Source organism: Suricata suricatta, chromosome 9, assembly GCF_006229205.1.
Source record: "Suricata suricatta isolate VVHF042 chromosome 9, meerkat_22Aug2017_6uvM2_HiC, whole genome shotgun sequence".
In the NCBI taxonomy this organism is placed as follows: Eukaryota; Metazoa; Chordata; class Mammalia; order Carnivora; family Herpestidae; genus Suricata; species Suricata suricatta.
The window spans coordinates 44,713,757-44,736,512 of NC_043708.1; the positions used below are offsets into that span (position 1 = coordinate 44,713,757).

Consider the following 22,756-nt stretch of genomic DNA (forward strand, 5'->3'; position numbering starts at 1 on the left):
AGTCCCGCCCCGCCGCCGCCGCCGCCGCCGCCGCCGCGCTCGCGAGTCGGTGCGGAAACCCTCGGGGCCTCCACCTTCTCCCGCTCCTCAGCCGAGCCTGCGAATTCGGTGGGGTTTGCCTTCCTCTGGGGGAGTGACGCTTACGAGAGCCATTTCCTCCGTGCTCGCAGGAAGGAGCCATGGCTCTGGACGGGATAAGGATGCCAGATGGCTGCTACGCGGATGGGACGTGGGAACTGAGCGTCCATGTGACGGACCTGAACCGCGATGTCACCCTAAGAGTGACCGGGGAAGTGCACATTGGTGGCGTGATGCTCAAGTTGGTGGAAAAACTCGGTGAGTAGCATCCCAGCCGCGTCAAGCTAACGACCTCCAGCCTGAGGCTGCGGGGGGAGGGGGGCTGGAGGGAAGCGTGGATTTTGGAAATCCTGCTTGGAATCCCGCAAATACTTTGCAAAACTCTAAGGGCTTTTGGTATTTAAGGAAAAAGACTTTTTCACCTTTGTATCTTGTTTTACGTGGTTACTGTTTGAAATTTTTATAATATAGCGATTCCAGCCTCCCAATTAATAAGTTTAATTGAGTAAACGGTTAAAATTGCGAAAACATCTTATTTCTTTGCATTCACCGACGTCATGTTAAAAGAAATGAGAAAAGTGCGCAAGTTTATGTTGAAAGGGGGGTGTCAACAGTGCTCGCGGTTATCCGTAACTTACCTTCAGTGTACCTGAATGTTGGGGGCATCTGGTATTGAGGATGATGCAAAAATTTTTGAAGTATAAACTGTACTGGAAAATGTGCACCTTCTGGTGCCAGTACGAAGATTCTTGTAGCTGGGCTATGGGATGATGTGTATTAAAATGTTCCAGTTATCCACTCTTAGGAGGGCCGGGGCAGTGTTTGAACTGTCTGTAGTCTGTGCTTTAAATAAGCTATTTCGAGTGTTCAGTTGTATATTAACAATCTCATGAAAGAATTTTGTGCTGAAATAAAGGCATGATTAAACTAATTCACGATTCGTAGTATTTGCTTGGGTACAAGTATATACTGCATTGATTGAAAACTGACACATTGTAAATAATCGGGTATCCACAATGTGGACTGTAAGAAAATTCTGCTGTGCATAGTTAGCTTGTGATGGAATTTTCAGCTTTAAAAATCGACTGAAATGCTTGCATAGATGATTTTATCACAAGAGAAATGCTCAGAGGTCCGACTTCCTGAGCTTGACGTGCCTTTTGTGTGTCTTGCAGTTCTGATAAGATGATGTGTGGCACTGCCCTTTTTGAGGGGAGGAGTTCTTTTTTAAACACAGCATTTATTCTTCAAGCCACTCTGGAAAAGTAGAGAAGTGGTTATTTATCAGGAAACCTGTTTCTTAACTCAGGGATTGTTGTAAATGTGCCATATAAATTTAGGGAAATATAGTGCTCCATTGGAATTTGCAAAATAAGGCCAGAATTCATTTAGGTGGACGTTGTTTGTATCTGTGTAGGACGTTTAATTACTGAAGGACCTAAAAGAACCTCCTTACCAGGTAGACGCTTCCTTAGGACTGTGCATCGATTGGCTGAGACACAGCCCAGGAAAGCAAGCACCGCCCCCCGCCCCCCTCCCCAGTCCTTTGAAAGTGAGATTTTTGCCCTATTGTTAATGCAGTTAACTGATGGTTAAAGTTTTTCTTATCTGATTTGACTGCCATCAATCACTGCAAAATACTTGTGAATCTTTTTTCTCCAGCACTAGTGTGGGATAATTTAAGGAGGAAAATAACATATAATTATTAGTGTTTCTTTTGTATCAGAGATTGCTTATATATGATAAATGGACCTTTCTAATATACTGGTTTCAATAAGAGATGTTTCTTATTATGAAAAAGGAGCTGTTGAAGGTGACTGAGACAACTTACAGTTCTTGAAAGCCAGTCTTTATCTGATGAATAAATAATGACTTCTATATTTACATTGCATTGATCAGAACTGTTTGTTACAGAATCACAAACATAAATAGAAATTTAGAGAAGAAACTATTTGCAGACAGAACTGATTTTAATATTGACTATAATCTGGATCTTTCCACGTTGATACGTTTTAAATTTTTTACGCAGTGAAAGAAGCCCAACAAAGTAGGAGACGCTGTGTCCGTGCGTTTTTTTGGTACTTAACCAGTACTGATCCCTTATGTTTTGACTTCCAAATAGAAAGCGCTTTTCATCATTATTCTGACTTCTCTGTTTGGTAAAAATAGAGCTAAATGATATTTTGCTCTTGGTTTTAGAATGAGATTCTTTGAATTGTAAACTATTTTGTTATCTATTGTAAGTAAAAAGAGAAATTCGGTAAGGCAGAATCTAAGATTTACAAACCATGTTAGTCAAAGTAGAAAGGAACTTTCTTGCTTGCCTTTTGAAACATTGTGTCACAAGGTATTAAAGGGTGGACTGGGTGGACTTGTCAGCGCTACAGTAGATCAAAGCAGCTTGCAGAATCTAGATGATAAGCGGTCGATGTGGCACAGGGTCATGAGTCTTGGGATTGCTCAGCAGGAATGGCTATTTACCAGAATCTGGCTTCTGTGGCTTTGGAACAGTTAGAATACCATGGAACATCTTCATTCTTTGTTCTCATCGGAATCTGTATGAATAAGTTTTAAGGCTTTCTCCCTGTGTAAACAGTGATAACGAGTCTTTCCCTGGGATTAATAGATTGTATGATGACTCCTCCCTTCAAAATTATATTAAAATTCTGTAAGTGGGGCTCAGTCAGAAGAGTGTGTGACTCTTGATCTTGGGGTTGTGGGTTTAAGCCCCACAGTAGGTATAGAGATTACTTAAATATTAAAAAAAGATTTAGAAAAAATAAAATTTGTATGTGCACATACAGAATATTTTGAGAAGAGGCTTTTTTAGCTTTCATTAGATTTTCAAAGAGGTTTGTGATTAAAAACAGATCATGACACAACTCCTGGGTGTGACCCTAGGTCAGCCTTATTGTAAAGGTATAGTGTTCAGCCCAAATGTAGGCACTTTAATTAAGCAAACTAAAAAATGAAATAATGCTTGCTTAGTAGTGTCAGCAACATTATCTTATTTATTTACTTATTTATTTATTTATTTTGAGAGAGAATGTGGGGGAGAGGCAGAATCCCAAGCAGGCCCTGCATTGTTAGCATGGAGCCCAACATGGGGCTTGAACACATGAACCTGAGATCATGACCCTGACTAAAACCAAGAGTTGCCACTTAACCGATGGAGCCACCCCGGCTCCATCCAGCTTAGCTGGAATTTTATAAAGAACTTTTGCACTTCAGTGAAGGTCATTAAACCATGATTCTTTGATTTATAACTTTGATTCAAAGATCTGAAAGGCTTCCTTTAAATTTTATTGTAAAACTCCTGTTATTCTGCACTGACCTTTTAAAAGAAAAGAAAGAGTGTATGCTCTGAAGAAGTGGTCTTTAGGGAATTATATCGTGATGTCACAGAAAACTTTTTGCATCTATGAGTTAGTTTAGGCTGATATTAGAGAAATAATCTCAGCATTGGTCCTCTTAATGTTTATATCTCATTCTGAAAATGAAAAATTGTTATTTTTACCTTTTTATTTTTTAAAACTCCAGGTTGAAAGCTTCAAATAGAATTTAAAAAAATTATTGTACTTTCTGTTAAAAATAATTTTCAAACCTGTATAGTGTTTTTTATTTTAAAGTCAAGAGTTAATATGGGGTGCGTGGCTGGCTCAGTCAGAAGAGCATGTGATTGTTGATCTCAAGGTTGTGGGTTTGAGGCCCATGTTCAGTGTAGAGATTACTTAATAAATACAACTTAAAAAAAAAGGAGAGTTAATACATAAAACATCAGGGATAAGGATTATAAAAATAAGATAATCAGAGAATAAAATTATAAACTAGTATTCAGAAATAAATTTTGTAGGGAAGAGGCCCAATTTTCTGGGATTTCATTAGGTTCCTCAAGATCAAGAAATACTAAAACTGTTCTACTCAATAGTATTCAGAACTTAGCTGCTTTGTTTCACTGCATTTTAGCATCACTTTATAAATGTCTTTTCTGAACATCTTGTTTTTCTTTTTTTTTCCTTTTCTCAACTTCTGTCCATAAATTCGTGAGTTCATGGGGCTTCATTGTGATTCTGAGTTTCTTTTTGCTCTGATTCTGAGTAGAAAGAATGTAGGAGTTGGGTTAGATCAAATTAAATAATAATCCAGAGGAAAAGAGAACAAATTGGTAGACTCAGGAATAACTAAAAAGAAATACATGGAGTTAACCTAGAAAGTTTAAGGAATGTTTCTGAATGTAGCCTTTAGAAAGAAGTCCTCCTTGCATTAAAGTGTGTTATGTTTTTCCTATAAATAATAGAGTACATTTATGTTGGAGTTGCATGTTCATATGGAGCTAGGTTGTGAAGTTAGTACACGTGATAAAAAATAGATTTTAGCTAAAATAATCCTTGAAAATCCCTTAAAGTAGTTGTGAATTATGTTATACATTTATTCCGTCTCCTAGAAGTGCAGAGTAGCTAGTTTTTCCTCCAGAAACTTTAAAAATAAATTTCTTACCTTGAGCACCAGGTGAAGAGTTGGCTTGCATTATGGGATCTGTTGCACAAATATACTTTAAATACTAGGAGGGAAGCTTGGCAAGATGCACACAGGGAGAAAGGCATGTGTAACTGGACAGCTCCCTTCTCATACTTGTGCTTAGTGCTCCTTGGGGAAGGCATGTTTATTTGGTGAAATGGTGTCTCTGCTATTTCAGTCAAGGCTTATGGTTGAATTCATGAAATAAAATCCGTACATGGTGCAACTTCACTGCATTTATTGTGAAATATATTAAGATTACAAAAAAAGGTTAAATCTTTTGGAATGGGATGGGAGCAACACTCAATCATATATTTTGAAATGGATTGAATTTTAGTTAAGTATGTACTATCTGACAAGTCTACTCTTTTTGGAATAATAATCCATAAGAACTGGACATTGGAGGGGCGCCTAGGGGGCTCAGTTGGTTAAACGTCCAACTTTGACTCAGGTTATGATCTCAAGGTTTGTGAGTTCGAGCCCCGCTTTGGGCTCTTTGCTGACAGCTTTGGATTCTGTATCTCCTTCTCTTGCTCCCTCTCCCCTACGTGTGTGCTCTCTCTCTCTCTGTCAAAAAAAAAAAAAAAAAAAAAGACCTGGACATTGGAGTTTATACTTAAAAAAGTATGAGCTGTTCCTCAGAAATACTATGTATTGTTTGTTGCCATGTACCCTTTTTTTTTTTAATGAACAAATACTGTTTGATTCAACTAGAGTTAACTACTTTATAGAGGCACTAAAAAGAATGTGTCTTTTTAAATTCAACTTCTTAACCAAAGAGCTCACTGGAGATATCTAATAGCTATTGAAGAAAACTTAAAGAATGTTAATGTTTTGTTTTTTATCTTCAACTCTTTATCTTTTGAAATTTCAATCTTATCAATTCAGTAATAATGAGCACAGTATAATCTTCACCTAGGTCACCAGTTAGCATTTTGCCATTTGATTTATTTGTAAGTTGCAGATACCATAACCCTTCATTCCTGAATACTTAAACTATGTATCACTTAAGAACAAAGACTTCTCTTACATATTATGTTATCGAATTCAGGAAATTAACATTGATTCAGTTGTATAATCTAATATTCATCTGTATTCGTATTTGCCATTTGTTCCAGTAATGGCCTTTGATTTTTCCCCATCCAGGATTCCATTCCACATTTAGTTATCACTAAACTGTTCTTTACTCAGTCTCCTTTAATATACAGAGTGACTACCAAGTATTGCTAATATTATTAGACATTGTTCGGTATAGCTTTCCCATAATGTTGGCGGTCTTCAGAATGCAGTAGATGCTAATGGATACACAGAGTAATACAAAACAGCATTCTGGCCATGACACTTACCTGGTTTGTGTGCTCTTTGGACAACTTATCTGATCTTCTGAGTGTTTTGGGGTTTTTTTTTTTAACATTTATTTATTTTTGAGAGACAGAGATAGCGTGATCAGGGGAGGGGCAGAGAGAGACAGAGAGAGAGAGAGAGAGAGAGGGAGAAAGAATCGTAAGCAGGCTCCAGGCTCTGCGCTGTCAGCACAGAGACCGATGCGTGGCTTGAACCCATGAACCCTGCAATCATGACCTGAGCTGAAGTCGGACACCCAACCCACTGAGCCACCCAGGAGCCGCGCCCCCCTCCCCCCCAGTGGTTTTTGACGTCTACAAAATGGAAATTAAAAAAGCAAAACACTTTCTCATAGGTCTTGGTGAGAATTAAGAGAGATAATATGTGCAAAAATGCATTTATAAACTATCAGTGGTACACAAATGAGAAGGGCTGTTTTCTCAGTGGCATTGAGAGCCCCTGAATATACAGAACGGGAGGGGGGCGGGGACTGCTTTTAAAAGGAGTTAAAATGTGAACTAGACTATTTAATAGGTTCCAGCCTTGAAAGTAGAGACTTGTACTCATCCGAAAGAGTTCAGTTGGGCTGCTTTGTGTTCTCACCCCCTAAACAACAAGAAAATTAGCTAGTGTTTCACCCTTCCTCTCACTTCCAGACACACACCTATCTCCTTTAAATGGAATAAAAGCTATTTAACTGCTGTTTTCTTAAGATTTCTGAAGTCAGATGGACCAGTAAGTGGATGATGGTATTATAGAGATTTAAAAACTCTAAAATCATGAAATCTTCAGTAGTAAATTAATTCTTTTTATAAGAGTGATGTTTTTTATTCAGTTATAACAAAGGCATGATATAAAATTGTTTCTTGGCACATGAAAACATTAAGCCCATTTAGAAACTAATGAAATTGGATTTGAAAAAAAGTTAATGTATACAGTGTTTTTATTTAAATAATTAGTTTACTGAAATAGAAACCAATAATGCTAATGGTATCGTATGTTACAATATGCCGTGTGTGAGTTAAACGAATATTCTAAAGGAATATCTGTGAATAATTTTTTAAAATTAAGATATGATGTTCTGTTCTGGATTTGTGGTTACAAATTCATATCGATTATAATTTATTTGTAATAAATTATATGCATAATTGCATTTTTATTAGTTTTTTATTAATGTTTAGCTTACTGAGGTATAATTTACATTACTTTAACATTTATCCTTCTTAGTTCAATGTGCTGAATTTTAACAAATGTATATAGTCATGTAAAACTACTATATCCAAGATATATCTAGCACTCCAAGAAGTTTCCGCGTTCCTTACAATCAGCCCATCCCCTTAATTCCAGCTCCTGAAAACCCCTGATAATTTGCCTTTACTATAGTGCGCTATAAATGGAGCCATAGAGCATGTAGCTTTGAGTCTGGTTTCTTTCACTTAGCATAATCTATTTTACTTAAGACATTTTTGTAGCATAGTACATTTAGATTCCTCTATGTGTCATGAGTGTAAAAGTAGTTTATTCTGTTTCTGTGTAGTTATTATATGGATGTTTACCAAGTTTATCCATTCACCAGTTGAAGGGCATTTGTGTTATTTCCAGTTTGGAGAGATTATGACTTGGGCTGCTGTGAACGTTTGGGTGAACCTATGTTTTTGTTTCTCTTGGATAACTACTGAGGAGTGGGATTGCTGGGTAGTATCCTAAATATATATTTAAACTTATAAGAAACTGCCACTTTTTCAAAAGTGGCCACATTGTTTTCTATGCCTGTCAGTACTGTATGAGAACTGGAAAAAAAAAGTTGGAGAGTTCCAGTTCTGAGTCTTTCCCCAGCATTGGTATCGTCAGGTCTTTTCATTTATGTTTTTCTTAATTTTAGTCTAACAAGTATATAGAAGTATCTTTTTATGATTTTAATTCACATTTCTTAATGATGGGGAGCTTTTCCCATGCATATATGCCATCTGTATATCTTTTTAGTGAAATGTCTTCATACTTTTTACCTGTTTTTTAAAAAAATTGTGTTGTTTTCTTATTGAATTTTAGGAGTTCTTTATATATTTTAGATACAAGTCCTTTATCAGATATGTGTTTTGCAATATTTCCTCCCAGTCTACTGCTTGTCATTTCATTTTCTTAGCACGGTATCTTTCAAAGAGCAGAAGTTCTTGATTTTGATGAAATCTACTTTATCACTTTTTTTCTTCTCTGGATTGAGCCTTAATCTGCCTAACCTTTGATGTACAGTGAAAACCAATTTGTTTTTAATCCACTAGAAAATTTAGATTTTTAGAACTTCAGTCACAAATATTGACAATAGTGAAGCATCTTTGAATAATCAAAGGAAAGTTTCAGAATTTAATGTTCTAGGAATGTTACAGAAGGAATTAAGTCTGTGTTCTAATCCTTAATCCTACCACTTAATAGTTGTGTGATTTTTCTTTTCTTTTTTTTAGTCAGAGTTTTCAATGTTCAGAATCTGAATTTGCTTATCTATACAGTGTAGGTAAACACAGAATAAACCTTCATTTAAATTTGTTTCCTTCTCTGTAATTTTATTAGAGTTCTTTTGATCATTGTTTTTCAAATGTGGTATAAATCTTTCAACTAGATGATTCTCCATTCTAAAATAATCCTGTTGTGGATAAAAGGGTCCTTATTCAAATCCTGGTCTACTTTCTTTCACTGAGAGTATTATACTATTTATTCATAGTGACTTACCTAGAGTTACCTGGAAAAATGTTTTGAAAATTATACTTGTGATATCTTCTCTCAGTTTCAATAATTCCGCTTTTAAGTGAATTATATATAAAAGAAGATAAGTAGTAAATGATTAAAATATGAGGGTACATTTGGATTTTCTTTCCTTTCATGATTCATGTTTTTGGACTTGATTATCTAGTATCTGGTTGTATGAGGACCAGCCACCTTCGGTGTTTCCTTGGGCAACCTTATATAATTTTCAAGATTAGGAAGCTGATAACCTTTAACTCAGAGGAGATGAAATCTGCTTTATAAATTGTAGTGAATCTTTTCTCAGGTATTTAACTATCTTCTTTTATATTATGCTGTAACTAAAAACTATATCAAGTATTTCAAAGATAGTAATTTCAAAGCTTCTGTGTAATGATGATTTAGATATCTTTTTCTTTTTTAAATTTTGTTTTAATGTTTATTTATTTTGGGGAGAGAAACAGAGTGCAAGCAGGAGAGGTTCAGAGAGAGGGAGACACAGAATCTGAAGCAGGCTCCAGGTTCTGAGGTGTCAGCACAGAGTCTGACATGGGGCTCAAACCCACCAATGGCAAGATCAGACCTGAGCTGAAGTCAGACACTCAATTGATTGAGCCACCCAGGGTCCCTAGGTATCTTTTTCTTAATGGAACAGTCAGGGTTATCAATTAAGCACCAACAGACTGCCAGCATTATTGAAGATAAATGAAGATGTCTATTGGATAAATGCTTCCCAGATTCATATTCTTTAATGTGGTTCCTGAATTTCATAATCTTTGAAATTAGAAATTACTTGGAAAAAGAGCAAATGATTGCTGTTATCAATTTACAGTTTTATGCAAGGTGTTGAATTCTGTTGCTGTGATAGAATGCTCTTGTTGTGGCATAGACTGGGGTTGGAGGATGGCCTGCTGTTGTGACAGTCCTGACTTTACCATATTCTAGCTGTACAACCTTGTGCTGGGTGACCTGTTTGTGCCTCTGGTTGCTCAGCTGTAAAATGGAGATAATAATATAGTAACTTTATCATCGGATTATTAAAGGATTAAGTTAATTAATGAATGTGAAGTATTTCAGAATAGCCTTTGTCAATGCACTGATGATAATGATGATTGTAGTCCAGGCTCTTTTATTGGTATGTAAATTTTTCCCTTTTACTGAACTAGAGAAATTATGATATTTTATAAAAGATTGAGAATGTGTCTTTTATAAAGGTAAGCCAAGTGTACTTATTCTCTACCATATTAGGAATGTTTTTTATTTATTTATTTATTTGTTTGTTTATGTATATATGTATGTATGTATGTTTATTTTTGAGAGACAGAGCATGAGCAGGGGAGGGGCAGAGAGAGAGACACATAGAATCTGAAGCAGGGTCCAGGCTCTGAGCTGTTAGCACAGAGCCTAACGGAGAGGCTTGTTATGATCTGAGCCGAGGCTGGTTGCTCACCGACTGAACCACCCAAGTGCTCCCGGAATGTATTTTAGCTTTATTGTACTACCTTGCGTCACATTTAAAATTTTTTTTTTAATGTTTATTTATTTTTGAGAGAGAGAGACAGAGCATGAGCAAGGGAGGGGCAGGAGAGAGGGAGACACAGAATTCCAAGCAGGCTCCATGCTCTGAGATGTCAGCACAGAGCCTGATGCAGGGCTCGAACTCACAAACCATGAGATCATGGCCTGAGCTGAAGTCAAATGTTCAACCGACTGAGCCACCTAAGTGCCTAACTATTGGTCATGTTATAAAGAAAATACAACAAGAATGTTTTAGAAACAGTACATTTTAGGCACCAGTGTGTACAAAATTATTGATAAATTATGCTGAAATGGAAGGCATTTCCAATAAATTTAAATTCTGGTTTAGGCAAATGCTTTATTTGAAAGGTATACTTTGTTAGTTTAAGAACTTCGTCCAAGACATGGCTACTTATATGTGACCTTGGCATATTGTTTACCTTCTGATTATTTAGTCTCACTTAACCTTAGTTTATTGCCTGTTTCTTGGAGTTAATATAAGAACTAAGTATGGTATTAAAAGAATTAACAGAATTCCTGGTAATTAGTAAGACCTCAATAAAGTGTTATCATCAGTTATATTTTAAATACTATGCAAGCCTAAAACATAAACTTGAATTGTAGATAGAAGTAGTCTATCTACTTTGTTTTCACTGTATTTATGTAGTATTTAACCAGAAGCACCTTATTTTCTTGCTTTTGTAAATTTTGTTGACTGGTTCTAAACTCATGTTACCTGAAGCCACACTGCCTGGGTTTGAATACTGGCTTCACTCTCTATAAGCTTGTGACCTTGGGCCAAGTTATTTAACAATGTTGTCTTGATTTCCTTACAAGTAAAATGGGGGTAATTATATACTTTCTTATAGGTTTGTTGTTAGTATTAAATGAATATGTATGTGTAAAATACTTAGAACAGTTCTTGGGCACCTGATAAATACTGGTTTATAATAATTATTATTTTATTGAGGACCCTGATGGACCTTTGGAATATCTCACTATTAAATATCTTGCCTTATGGGTTTAAGGAATAAGTAAATGCCTTAAAGAACTCAGAGAAAGAAAGACTTTAGGGTAAGATGGGACATTTGTGTGTAAATGTTGCTGCATAAATATAATTCTTTATACTCATGCTCTATTTTTGATAGATTATAACAGTATATAGCAGGAAACTTTGTGGGGATAGAAAAGGTACATAAACGTGAACTCATCAGTAGTAGCAGCAGCAAACATTTATGGAGGGCCAAGCATTATATTTGGTAATGAGGCATAGTCCCTGCTTAAAATGGGAGCAGCTTCCTAGTACCAAAATGAAAACAGAAGATTGCTTTAAGTTGACAGTCTGCTTGTGAAGTATCAAAAAAGTAGTACAGGAAGATGATGGAGATTTAGAAAGATGAGCAATGACTGGTCTTAATTTGAAGAGGGCCAGGAAGTTAGGAAGAAAGGCATTCCAGATTGTGCCTGCACTGTTCATGATATATTGGATAATAGCGTGGAGAAGTAGAAGATAAGATTGTAGAGAGGAAACCTAAAAGTTTGGTAAGGAGATGGTATTCTTTACTCTTATTCCTTCCCTCATGCACTTAATATTTTAAATGAGAACTTACTGAATGCTAGACATTGTAGTACAAATGGGAGAGACAGGAAGTGAACAAAATTAGCTCATTCCTTATTTTCATTCATTTTGTAGTTGTCGGGGCAAGACAATCTTTAAGCAATTGCTATAATTTGATGAGTGTTGATGATCATTGAAATAGTTTTGGGAGTATCTACTGGGTTACCTGACCTCTGGTATATAGGGAAGGATTTTTGGAGGAAATTACTTGTAAGCTGAGAGCTGAAGGTAGAGTGGGAATTAGCCAGAAGAGTGGCGGAGGATGTTAGCATGAGGGCGTGGGGTGGGACAAGAACAGGTTGGGAGAAGATGAGAAGGCCCATCATGAGAGGAGGGTAACCATTTGAGGAACTGAAAGAAGTCTAATGATGATGGAAGAGCAGTCCTGGGGAGCTAGTGGCGTGACAGGTTTAAGAAGTTAGTGCTTAAAGTGCTTTATAAACCAGGCTTGAAAGATTCAGTGTAATATATACTAAACTGTCAGATACCAATAAAAGATTTTAAACAGAGAGAGAACTCAGATTTTTACCTGTTTGAAGCCCATTCAAGTATGAGTGTCAGTAACATAAGAAATAAGCAGTAAAGACCTTTTGGATTCCAAGAAATATTTATTTCAGTAGTCCAGATTCCTGTATTAAGATTTGTTAGTATTTTCTGAGCCAAATTTAAATGTCAAAGCCAAGAAAATATTCTCACCAAACTACTTCTTTTTTGAACTGTAGAATAGCACCTTTTATCACCTTTAAAAGACAAATACAGTTAGTACATCTGTGAGTCAAATACTAACTTGTGAATTCAACCCTGATGTTACTCTTTTAGAATTCGTCAGATGTTGATAATTCATGGACTCCCCAGTCCAGTCTTCTGGGAACTAAGCCAAGTTGAACCAAATTAGTAGTAAGCCTTTAGGATTGGATAGAAAGTTACCCACACACTGGAAATGAATAATTGGCATACTTTCTTCTATTTTTGGGCATTGTATCATTCCATGCACAGTTTGTGTGATCTGATAAAGCTTCTCAACTACTTTGGGTTGGTATATTTTGTAGTATTAAGTAACAATTTGAAATTGACAGACATTTTGAGTTTGTGAATAACTTCAAAAGGCAGTTTGTAAGCTTAGTTGATTCTGTTTTGTTTTGATGAGTGAGTTCCTAAATTTTCATTTTGTTAGCTATATCAAAGAAATAACAACTTGTGACTTTTTAGTGTCTATGTGTGTGCTGTAATTGGTCAACCCATCTGCTTTAGTCGGTCACTAAAGCCTTAATGTAAAAATAATCATTTTTTTACATTTAAAGTTGAATGGGGTACTTTATTTTTGAATTTATTTTAAAAATGTGTTTATTTTGAGTGCGTATGAGCAGGGGAGAGTCACAGGGAGAGAGGGAGAGAGAGAATACCATGCAGGCTCTATACTATCAGCACAAAGCCCTACGTGGGGCTGTATCTTGCAAACTGTGAGATCGTGACCTGACTTTTCACCAGTTTAGCCACCCATATGCTCCTTGAATGGGGTACTTTAATTGAAATATATTGATAGTTGGGGGTACTGAGTGGCTTAGTTGGTGAAGCATCTGTTGATTTCAGCTCAGGTCTTGATCTCAAGGTCATGTGTTCAAGCCTCTTGTTGTTAATGCCCAGCATGAAGCCTACTTTAAATAAAAGGAATATGTTGGCAGTTGGAAGGATGTGTAAACTTTGAAGCAGTTTACAGCATCTGCTAACAGATTAAAACCATTTTAAAAAGAATATGACGTACCAGGTAGATTTTTGGAAACCGTCAGTGCTTTGTACACTTTCAGTATACACATTTCATGGTTATCATGGTTTAAGTTAGTAGGACCAGCCATCAACAATAGGGTTAACATTTTAGTTACCACCATACTTTAAGAATGAATAATTGCTTGAAGTAAAAACTCCTTTCTTATGAAAGAAACTTCTTATGAAGTAAAAACTCCTTATATAATGAATGTTCTTCATTATATAAATAATAGGTGTGCATCAAAACCCAGTGACCATTCATGTCACTTATTTCCAAGTCTGTCCATGATTGGTCACTATATATTTATTATGCAGTTCATGTATAGGCACAGTGTATAGTGGTGTTGCCTTTTTGTCTCCCAGTAATAAACTCATGAGATACTTAACAAAAATGGATCATTTAAAGAGGGAATTGGCCAAGAAAGATACATGTACAGCAAAGAAACAAAAAGTGATAATACTAGAAATGAAATTTGAATCACACATAGATGGGGAGTTGTAGAAGAAATAGCTCACCATGGACTGTGCATGCTGTCACCATTGGAGAGACTAGACTTGTGGCCAAAGGGATTTATTTAATGAAGGCAAATAAAGTGACATAAATAAGGAAAGTGGTGTGACAAAAAGGAAGAAAATGTCTCAGAAACTGACACAGGCAAAAAATTGTGTATTAAAAGAATTCTCAGATATTTCATGACATTGAAAGTGCAAAGGATAAAATGTTGGAAGTTGATGCAAACTTAGAAGGAGTACAAAAATTTGTCAAGGCATAGGCAAGCACTGTTTAAACTACTCTTGATAAAGTTTTCAAAGAAATGTAACAGTTCTCAGTGTTTCTAATGTTTTAAATTATACTGCACTTAATAGCAGTTTTTCTGTTTTTTCATTTCCCTGTTTCACCCAATCTTTGACAAAAACTTTTGTCATGGAGTAATTACAGTTTACCATATTAAGATTTTTTAACGTGTTGCCTGTATATTACATTTATTTACTTATTTATTTAAAGTTTATTTAGAGAGAGTGAGCATGGAAGGGGCGGAGAGAGAACAAGAACTTCAAGCAGGCTCCATGCTGCTAGCCCAGAGTCCAATGCAGAGCTTGAACTCACGAACCATGAGATCATGGCCCAAGCTGAAACCAAGAGTCAGATGCCTACTGAGCCCCCTAGGCACTCCTATTACGTATTTATTGGTTTAATTCTATGTGCCAGGCCCTGGGTTCTGTCTTTGAGTTACAAGATGAATAAGGTCAAAGACCCTTAATCAAAGTTATTTGTATAAAACATAATGAAGTATAATATATTATTCAGAGTGCTAAGATGTACCAAACTCTTTTGACAGGAGAGTCAGTGAAGACTCAGAGATGGTAGTTATTTGAGCTGATTTTTCTGTAGGATCTTATTACCTTCTGAGTGGGCAAAGAGAAAAGTATCCAGGCAAGGAGCTCTGAAATACCCAGTTGTGCCACAGACTAGGCCAGAGCATGAGCTGTGGCTGGGGATAGCTAGAGCGATGTGGGGCACAGATGGTTAAGATTTATATAACCTATTAAGGTCTTAAAAAACACTTTAGCAAGAGAGGAACTTGGAAAGTTTAGTAGAGAAGTAAAATTACAAAATTTACATTTTAAAATATAACTTAGTTTTGCAAAAAAAAAATGGGATGATAGTAGTTCAGGCAAGAAATGCTGAGGACGAAGGCAATGTAAAAGGAAAGGAAGGGACAAATTCAACAGCTGCTTAAGAAGTAAATTTCAAGAAAAGCTGACGGAGAGGAAGCAACAGAATAGGACTTGAGGAGATACATCCAACTTCAAAGACTCAAAGGTTAGGTTAATATAATTACTTTTTGCATGATCTTGGTGTAGTCTTCCATTAATTTGTTGGATGGAGTTGAGTGGAATAGGAAACAAGTACAGAGTTATGAGATATTTGCATGCTAATTGCCAGTGGGTTCCCCCCCCCCACTTTATTGATTAACAAAATATGTCTGCTAAGGTAGTGTTGGGACATTATGCAGTCTGTTTCTGTTTTTCATAGCTATGGAAAATCGGGAATATACTTCTTTATAGAATATTAATGATTGTATTATAGACACTGGAGTCTTAGATGATGGTGTTGTGATGGAGTGTAGAATGTACTGCTGAGAACTGTGTTGTTAAAGAGTAGTTCTGGAAGAGAGGAGGGCCATCCTCTAAAATAAGATTAATTTAGGTTCTTGAAGAGTAAAACAAGGAAGAGAGGAAATGACTTGGAAGGTATTCCAATTATTTTTAGATGATAGAATATTCATTTTATAATAACATAAATATAGAATATAAAACCAAAAGTGGTTACGTTAAATTATTTTTCTAGATTGCTTGTTTGCTATTGATACCTCTTCGCGGTTTTCACTGGTTTTAAGTTCAGTTTAATTTTCATATTAATATATGCATACTTGAAATATTTAAATAGTTGCTAACAGTAACCATTTTGAGTTTTACGGGCATACCTCAGAGATAATTGCTGGTTTGGTTCCAGACCACTGCAGTAAAATGAATATTGAAATAAAGCAAATCAGGAGAATTTTTTTGTTTCTCACTGCATATAAAAGTTATGCTTGCACTGTGCTGTTGTCTATTAAGTGTGCAATGATAGCAATATGTCTGAAAAAGCAATGTGCATACCTTAATTTAAAAAATACTTTTATTGCTAAAAATGCTAACCACCATCTGAGCTTTTGGTAAGTCATGATCGTTTTGCTGGTAGAGGGTTTTGCTTTGAATTTGATGGCTGCTGCCTGATCAGGATGATGGTTGCTGAAATGGTAGGGTGGGTGTGGCCACATTTAATTTCTTAAAGAAATAACTTCTTAAGACAACAATGAAGTTTGCCTCATTGATCTACACTTCCTTTCATGAACGATTTCTCTGGAGCATGTGATGCTGTTTGATAGCATTTTATTCACAGTGGAACTTCTTTCAAAATTGAAGTTCATCCTCTCAAATCCTCATGCTGCTTTATTAGCTAAGCTTATGTCCTATTCTAAATACTTTATTGCCATTTTGTTTTCATCTTCAGGAGTAGATTTCACCTCAAGAAACCACTTTCTTTGCTCACGCATAAGAAGCAACTCTTCATCCGTTCAAGTTTTATTACAAGATTGTAGCAGTTCAGTCTGTCTTCAGGCTCCTCTTCTAATTCTAGTTCTTTTGCTGTTTCTACCATGTCTACAGTTACTTCTTCCACTGAAGTCTTGAACTTCTCAAAGTCATCCATGAGGGTTGGAATCCATTTCTTTCAAATTCCTGTTCATGTTAATATTTTGACCTCTTCCCATGAATCAGGAGTGTTCTTAATGGCATCCAGAATGGTGAATCCTCTCCACAAGATTTTCAGTCCATCAGAGGACTCACTGTCTATGGCTTTATGAAATGTTATTTGTTAAATAATAAGACTTGGTCATTGAAATGACATATTGATCCACAGGCTGCGGAATGGAGCTATGTTAGCAGGCTTGAAAACAACGTTAATCTCCTTGTACGTCTTCATCAGAGCTCTTGGGTAACCAGGTGCAGCCTCAGGGAGTGGGAGTATTTTGAAAGGAATCTTTCTGAGCAGTAGGTCTCAACATTGGGCTTAAAATAGTCAGTAAATCATATTGTAAATAGATGCTGTCATCCAGGCCTTGTTGTTCCATTTATACAGCACAGGCAGAGTAGATTTCAGTGTAATTCTAAGGGCCCTAGGGATTTTTGGAATAGTCAGTGGGCATTGGCTTCAACTTACAGTCACCAAACTGCATTAGCCCCTAACAAGAGAGTAAGCCTGTCCTTTGAAGCTTTGAAGCCAGGCATTGGCTTCTCTCCAGCTACGAAGTTGTAGAAGATATCATTCAATATAAGGTTGTTTTGTTTATGTTGAAAATTTGTTTAGTGTAGCCACCTTCATTAATGATCTCAGCTGGATCTTCTTCTGGATAACTTGCTGTTGCCTCTAGCTGTTTCACCTTGTGTGTTTATATTCTGAAGATGGCTTCTTTCCTTAAACCTCATGAATCAGCCTCTGCCAACTTCAGACCTTTCTTTGTCAGCTTTCTCACCTCTTTCAGTCTTCACTGCCTAGCTCTGAAGTAGGCTTTGGCTTATGGGAATATTGCAGGTGGTTTGATCTTCTATCCAGGCCACTAAAACTTTCTTCATATCAGCAATAAGGCTATTTCACTTTCTCATCATTCCTGCATTCACTGGAGTAGCACTCACTTTTCAAGAACTTTTCCTTTGCATTTACAAGTTGGCTAATTGTGTGGCACAAGAGGCCTAGCTTTCAGCCTCTAAGTTTAATCATTTATAACTTTTGATTTAAAGTGGGAGATGTACAACGCTTCCTTTCACTTGAATGTTTACAGGCCGTAACAGAGTTGTTAATTGGCGTAATTTCAGTATCATTATGTCTTGGGAATAGGGAGGCCTGAGGAGAGGGAAAGAGATGGTGGAACGGCTGGCCAGTGGGGCAGTCAGAACACATAAAACACTCATCGGTTAAGTTTGCCGTCACAAGAGCATGGTTTGTGGTACCCCAAAATAATTACACAATTGTAACATCAAAGGTCAGTGATCATCCTCACAAATACAATAATAATGAGAAAGTTTGAAATATTGTGAAATTTACCAAAATGTGACACAGAGCTATGAAGCGAGCAAATGCTGTTGGAGAAATGATGCTGATAGACTTACTTGCTTGACACACAGTTGCCACAAATATACAACCGCTAAGAGCCACAGTTACCTGCGAAGTGCAGTAAAGTGAAGCACAGTAAAATGAGGTATGCTTATAGTTGCTGTTATTAAATCAGTGTAAAACATTCATAATTTAACTATTCATTCACATTTGGTGTTTAGAGAGTGAGCTGATGAGAGACTTGTATAGTTTTAGCTGATCCTAGACAGGACCTCCTATAACCAGCCCCCCTCACTTAAATTACATTTTTCATGGTCTAGTTCATAATTTCCTAGTATAATTTCTTATTTTTCTAAGTATGTATCTTGAATTGATTAGTTTCCTAGTAAGTGTGTAGTGGGTGGTGGGGTCCATTATATATCCATAAATTAATATTGCAATGTATAGATAGTATTGGACCAAAGAAAAATGGTTTGAGTGACTATTTCCACATGGCTCTTGGAGACCCTAATGAAATGGCAGTCTCTCTGGTAACAAGGTTTCTCTATGCCAGAGAGGCAGTGTTTACTTTTTTTTTTTTTAATTTTTTATGCTTTTTATTTATTTTTGAGAGAGAGAGACAGCTGGAGCAGGGGAGGGTCAGAGAGAGAGGGAGATACAGAATCTGAAACAGGCTCCAGGCTCTGAGCTAGCTGTCAGCACAGAGCCCAACGTGGGGCTCGAACCCACGAACCGTGAGATCTGACCTGAGCCGAAGCCGGATGCTTAACCGACTGAGCCACCCAGGCACCCCGAGGCAGAGTTTACTTTGGGCAGAATTGGGTGAATATAAATTTAGTCTGTGAACCTATTTTTTTCATGCTGACCATCAATTTGGTTGATATCAATGGTAACTGAATTCTGATCTCATCTCTGCCACTGAGGAACTATGGGAGCTCAAGCAAGTCACTAATTCCACTGGAACTGGTTTCCTTATCTACAGGAAGAATTTAGATTAGGTTGATTTCTTCCTTTCCTTTCCTCCCCTCCCCTCCCCTCCCCTCCCCTCCCCTCCCCTCTCTTCCCCTTTCCTCCCTTTCCTTCCCTTCTTTCATTCTTGGAAGGGGCAGGAGAGAATCTTAGATAGGCTCTACACTGAGCCTTGACACAGGTGGGCCTCCATCTCGTGACTGTGAGATCATGACCTGAGCTGAAATCAGCAGTCGGACACTTAACCGACTAAGCCACCCAGGCGCCCTGGATTGGATTGATTTCTGAGGACATTTTCAGTTCCCAGTTTATATGAGCCTCACAGCAACCCTGTGATAACCAGTGGAGGAAAGCACAAGCTAAACAAGTTGCAATAAGGTCTGGTGAGGTTAGACTTCACGGGATGTTTGTTGAAACTCTCACCAGAATTTTACTCTCTGCTGCAGACATTTGCCTTAAAGATTTTTTGAAATCTACCCCAAAATAGTGTTTTTACCAGTGCAGGTCACTTAGCTCTGAAGGAGGAAAGGTGGGTGCTAAAGAAGGGAAGGGAGGAAGTACATTTCCCATATGAAGGCTGTCTCACTCCTCATTACTCTCTCTGGGAAGACCTGCTGTTTCCATTGTATTTAATAATCTTCTTTATTTTCCTGTAGATGTCTAGTTTACCTTCTTTCTCACTCCTAGATACATATTTCCTGTATAAAATGTGCAGAATAATCATTAGGATTTCACTGTGAAATGTAAATGAATCTTAATATTAGTCTTTTGTCCTTGATTTAACAGGTCCAAATCTGCTTTTCTTCTGAATAATTTTATCTTGGTTAATGGAGTATTAAGAATGCCACTCTTTACCTGAAGAATACAAAAATGCTACTTCATAGACATAAATGCACCTCTGAGTTTATGGCAGCATTATTTACAAGAGCCTGGCTATGGCAGCAGCTCAAGTGACCACTGGTTGATGAATGGATAAAGATGTGTATATATACAGTGGAATATTATTCAACTGTAAAAAGGAATAAAATCTTGTCACTTGCAGTGACGTGGTGGATGGAGCTAAAAAGTATAATGTTGAGTGAAATAAGTGAGTCAGAGAAAGACAAATAATATATGATTTCACTCATGTGGAATTTAAGAAACAACACAAATGAGCAGAGGGGAAAAAAGAGAGAAAGACAAACCAAGAAACAGACTAACTCTAGAGGTCAAACTGATAGTTACCAGAGGGGAGGTGGGGGGCGGGGGCTGGGTAAAATGGATGATGGGGATTAAGGAGGGCACTTGTGATGGCACCAGGTGATTAAAATATAAACTTAAAAAGAAAGAATGCCACTTCCTTTTTTTTTTTTATGTTTAATTTTGAGAGAGAGATAGAGAAAGAAAGAGACAAGAGAGAGAGACAGAATGTGAGCAGGGGAGGGGCAGAGAGAGAGGGAGACACAGAATCCGAAGAAGGCTCCAGGCTCTAAGCTGTCAGCATAGAGCTTGACACAGGGCTCAAACCCACAAACTGCAAGTTCATGACCTGAGCCACAGTCAGACGACCAACCAACTGAGCCACCCAGGCACCCCAAGAATGCCACTTCAGAAATCACACTGATCTGGATTCAGAGTCTTGCTTCTGTGTATACTAGCTTTATGACCTTTGGCCAAGTTACATAACTCCTTTATACTTTGTTTTTCTCATTTTTAAAACAAGGACTATAGTAATATTTAATGCTTAGCATTTTGTGAGCATTAAATGAGAATGTGTTTAGTTTTACCTGTATATATTAAGTGTTCAATAAACAAATCTTAGTCCTTTTGTTACTATCCATTTAATTCTCAAGCTAGGAGCTTTCTAGCTTTCCTGTCCACCTTCCAGCTGTCCTCGCAGATCTATAGTCATTATCATTAAGACCTGTGATTCTAACTTACTTATGTTTGTCATATTTGGCTCCTTCTCTTCAGCTTCTGCCTTAGATCATATCCTGCTTCCAGAACATTGTGGTATAAATTTCTTGCTGCCAGGCTCTTTCTTTTTCTGATTTATTCTCCATAATCCTGTCATAGGTACTTTCATAAAATAATCTGACTTAGAGCATCCATGTCTGTAGTGTATAGTTCCTCTTAGCACCTGCTGGAACTCCGTCTCTTAAGTCCCAGGTAATATGTCACCGCTTCTTCAGAGCCCACTTCCTCTTTTGCATTCCAGTTGGTTGCGTGTGTGGCATTTTGTTCTTTTCTCTTTTTTAGCTCATTTTACTTGTCTGTGTCCTTTATTTGGGATAATAAGTGCCTCTAGGATAGGAGTTCTTACAAATTTTATATTCCCACGGCCTAGCTTAGTGTGGCAAATGGTAAATACTTGGAATATGTTTATTCATTTATTGATTGTGCACCTTAAGAATAACACTCTTCATCCATTTTGCTTCCTCTTTGCCTTTTTGAAGGACTGAGAAATTAAAGTTAAAAGAACCAGAAGAGACATCCTAAAATCAAGGCAGGAGGATCCTCAGCATCCTCACTTCTGAAATTAAAAGAAGTTTGGGAGGAAGGACAGCCAAGGACAGAAGAATATATGATTGGATAGTGAAATTAATGTCAGGTGCCTTTACCTTTCAGTAGATATTAGGGATAACAATATAGAGATAGTTTTAGAACTTATTAAAGCATTAATCTTACTTGCAGACCCTGTCTTTACACATTATTGGCATTTCATTAGAAAGAGGTTGTGTATTTCTTTCAGCAGTTGGAGAGGAGAACAGAAACTAAGCTCTTCTATTATCAGTAGCTTAGTAAATGTAAGAAATCTTGGCTTAAGACAACAAATTACAGTGGGAAAAGACGAAGGAGGCAGGTTAATTCCTGGGGTTGAAGAAAGAAGACAGGGAGAAGCCAAGGACCCTGCGTTAGCAAGGAACCCTTGTCTCCCCCACAGCTTACCAGCAGCCTTCTCTTCCCTCTCTAACCCAGATCTGAGGTGTGACACTGCTAGCAGTTTTCCTTACACAGCTCGAGTTGAAGCACTGTCTGCCTATGTCACAAAAATACCTTGTGACACTTGTTTAGTATGGTATAATATTGTTAGTAATATACCTTGGGTTACTTTAGATTTGTCTAACTGTCTAATTTGGAATCTAGCTATTGTTCGTAATGTTTCTTTGTGGTAAATGAACTTTGGGAATATAATCATTTTGCACAGTGGGATTTGTCTTGGACAAAGTAATTCATTCTTTTTAGAAGATGTGAGAAAGAAGAGGAAATCAGTTCAGTTTGGTTTCCCCATGTCTAAGGAAATCTCTGTTGTGCTTCTGGTTAGTGTAGAAGCATGTTTCAGTTCTGAAGTTTAAGACAAAATGGATTTTTTAAACATACAACTAAATTAATCTTATGTATTATTTTCCTGTATGTATTAACTTCTTGGGGTTAATGTTTTCTTGGAGTAGTAATGAAGGATCTTTAAATTTTTCAATATGAGGATTAATATATTCATTTATCAGGTATTGTGTTCCAGGCAGAGTTCTAGGAGCTAGGAATATAATGGTGATTGAAAGAGACATTGTTTTCAT

General features: G+C 37.0%; 1 protein-coding gene across 6 annotated transcripts in view; it reads left to right on the forward strand.

Moving 5' to 3' along the window:
• The first annotated feature begins 168 nt into the window (after nt 1-168).
• FERMT2 (fermitin family member 2) overlaps nt 169-22,756 on the forward strand; it is an 88,928-nt gene continuing 66,340 nt past the window's right edge. For all 6 annotated transcript variants that reach the window (XM_029952726.1, XM_029952727.1, XM_029952729.1 and 3 more), the window contains exon 1: nt 169-336. In XM_029952726.1, the coding sequence (XP_029808586.1) occupies nt 180-336 (157 nt within the window). In that variant the 5' untranslated portion in view covers nt 169-179. The remainder of the gene's footprint in view (nt 337-22,756) is intronic.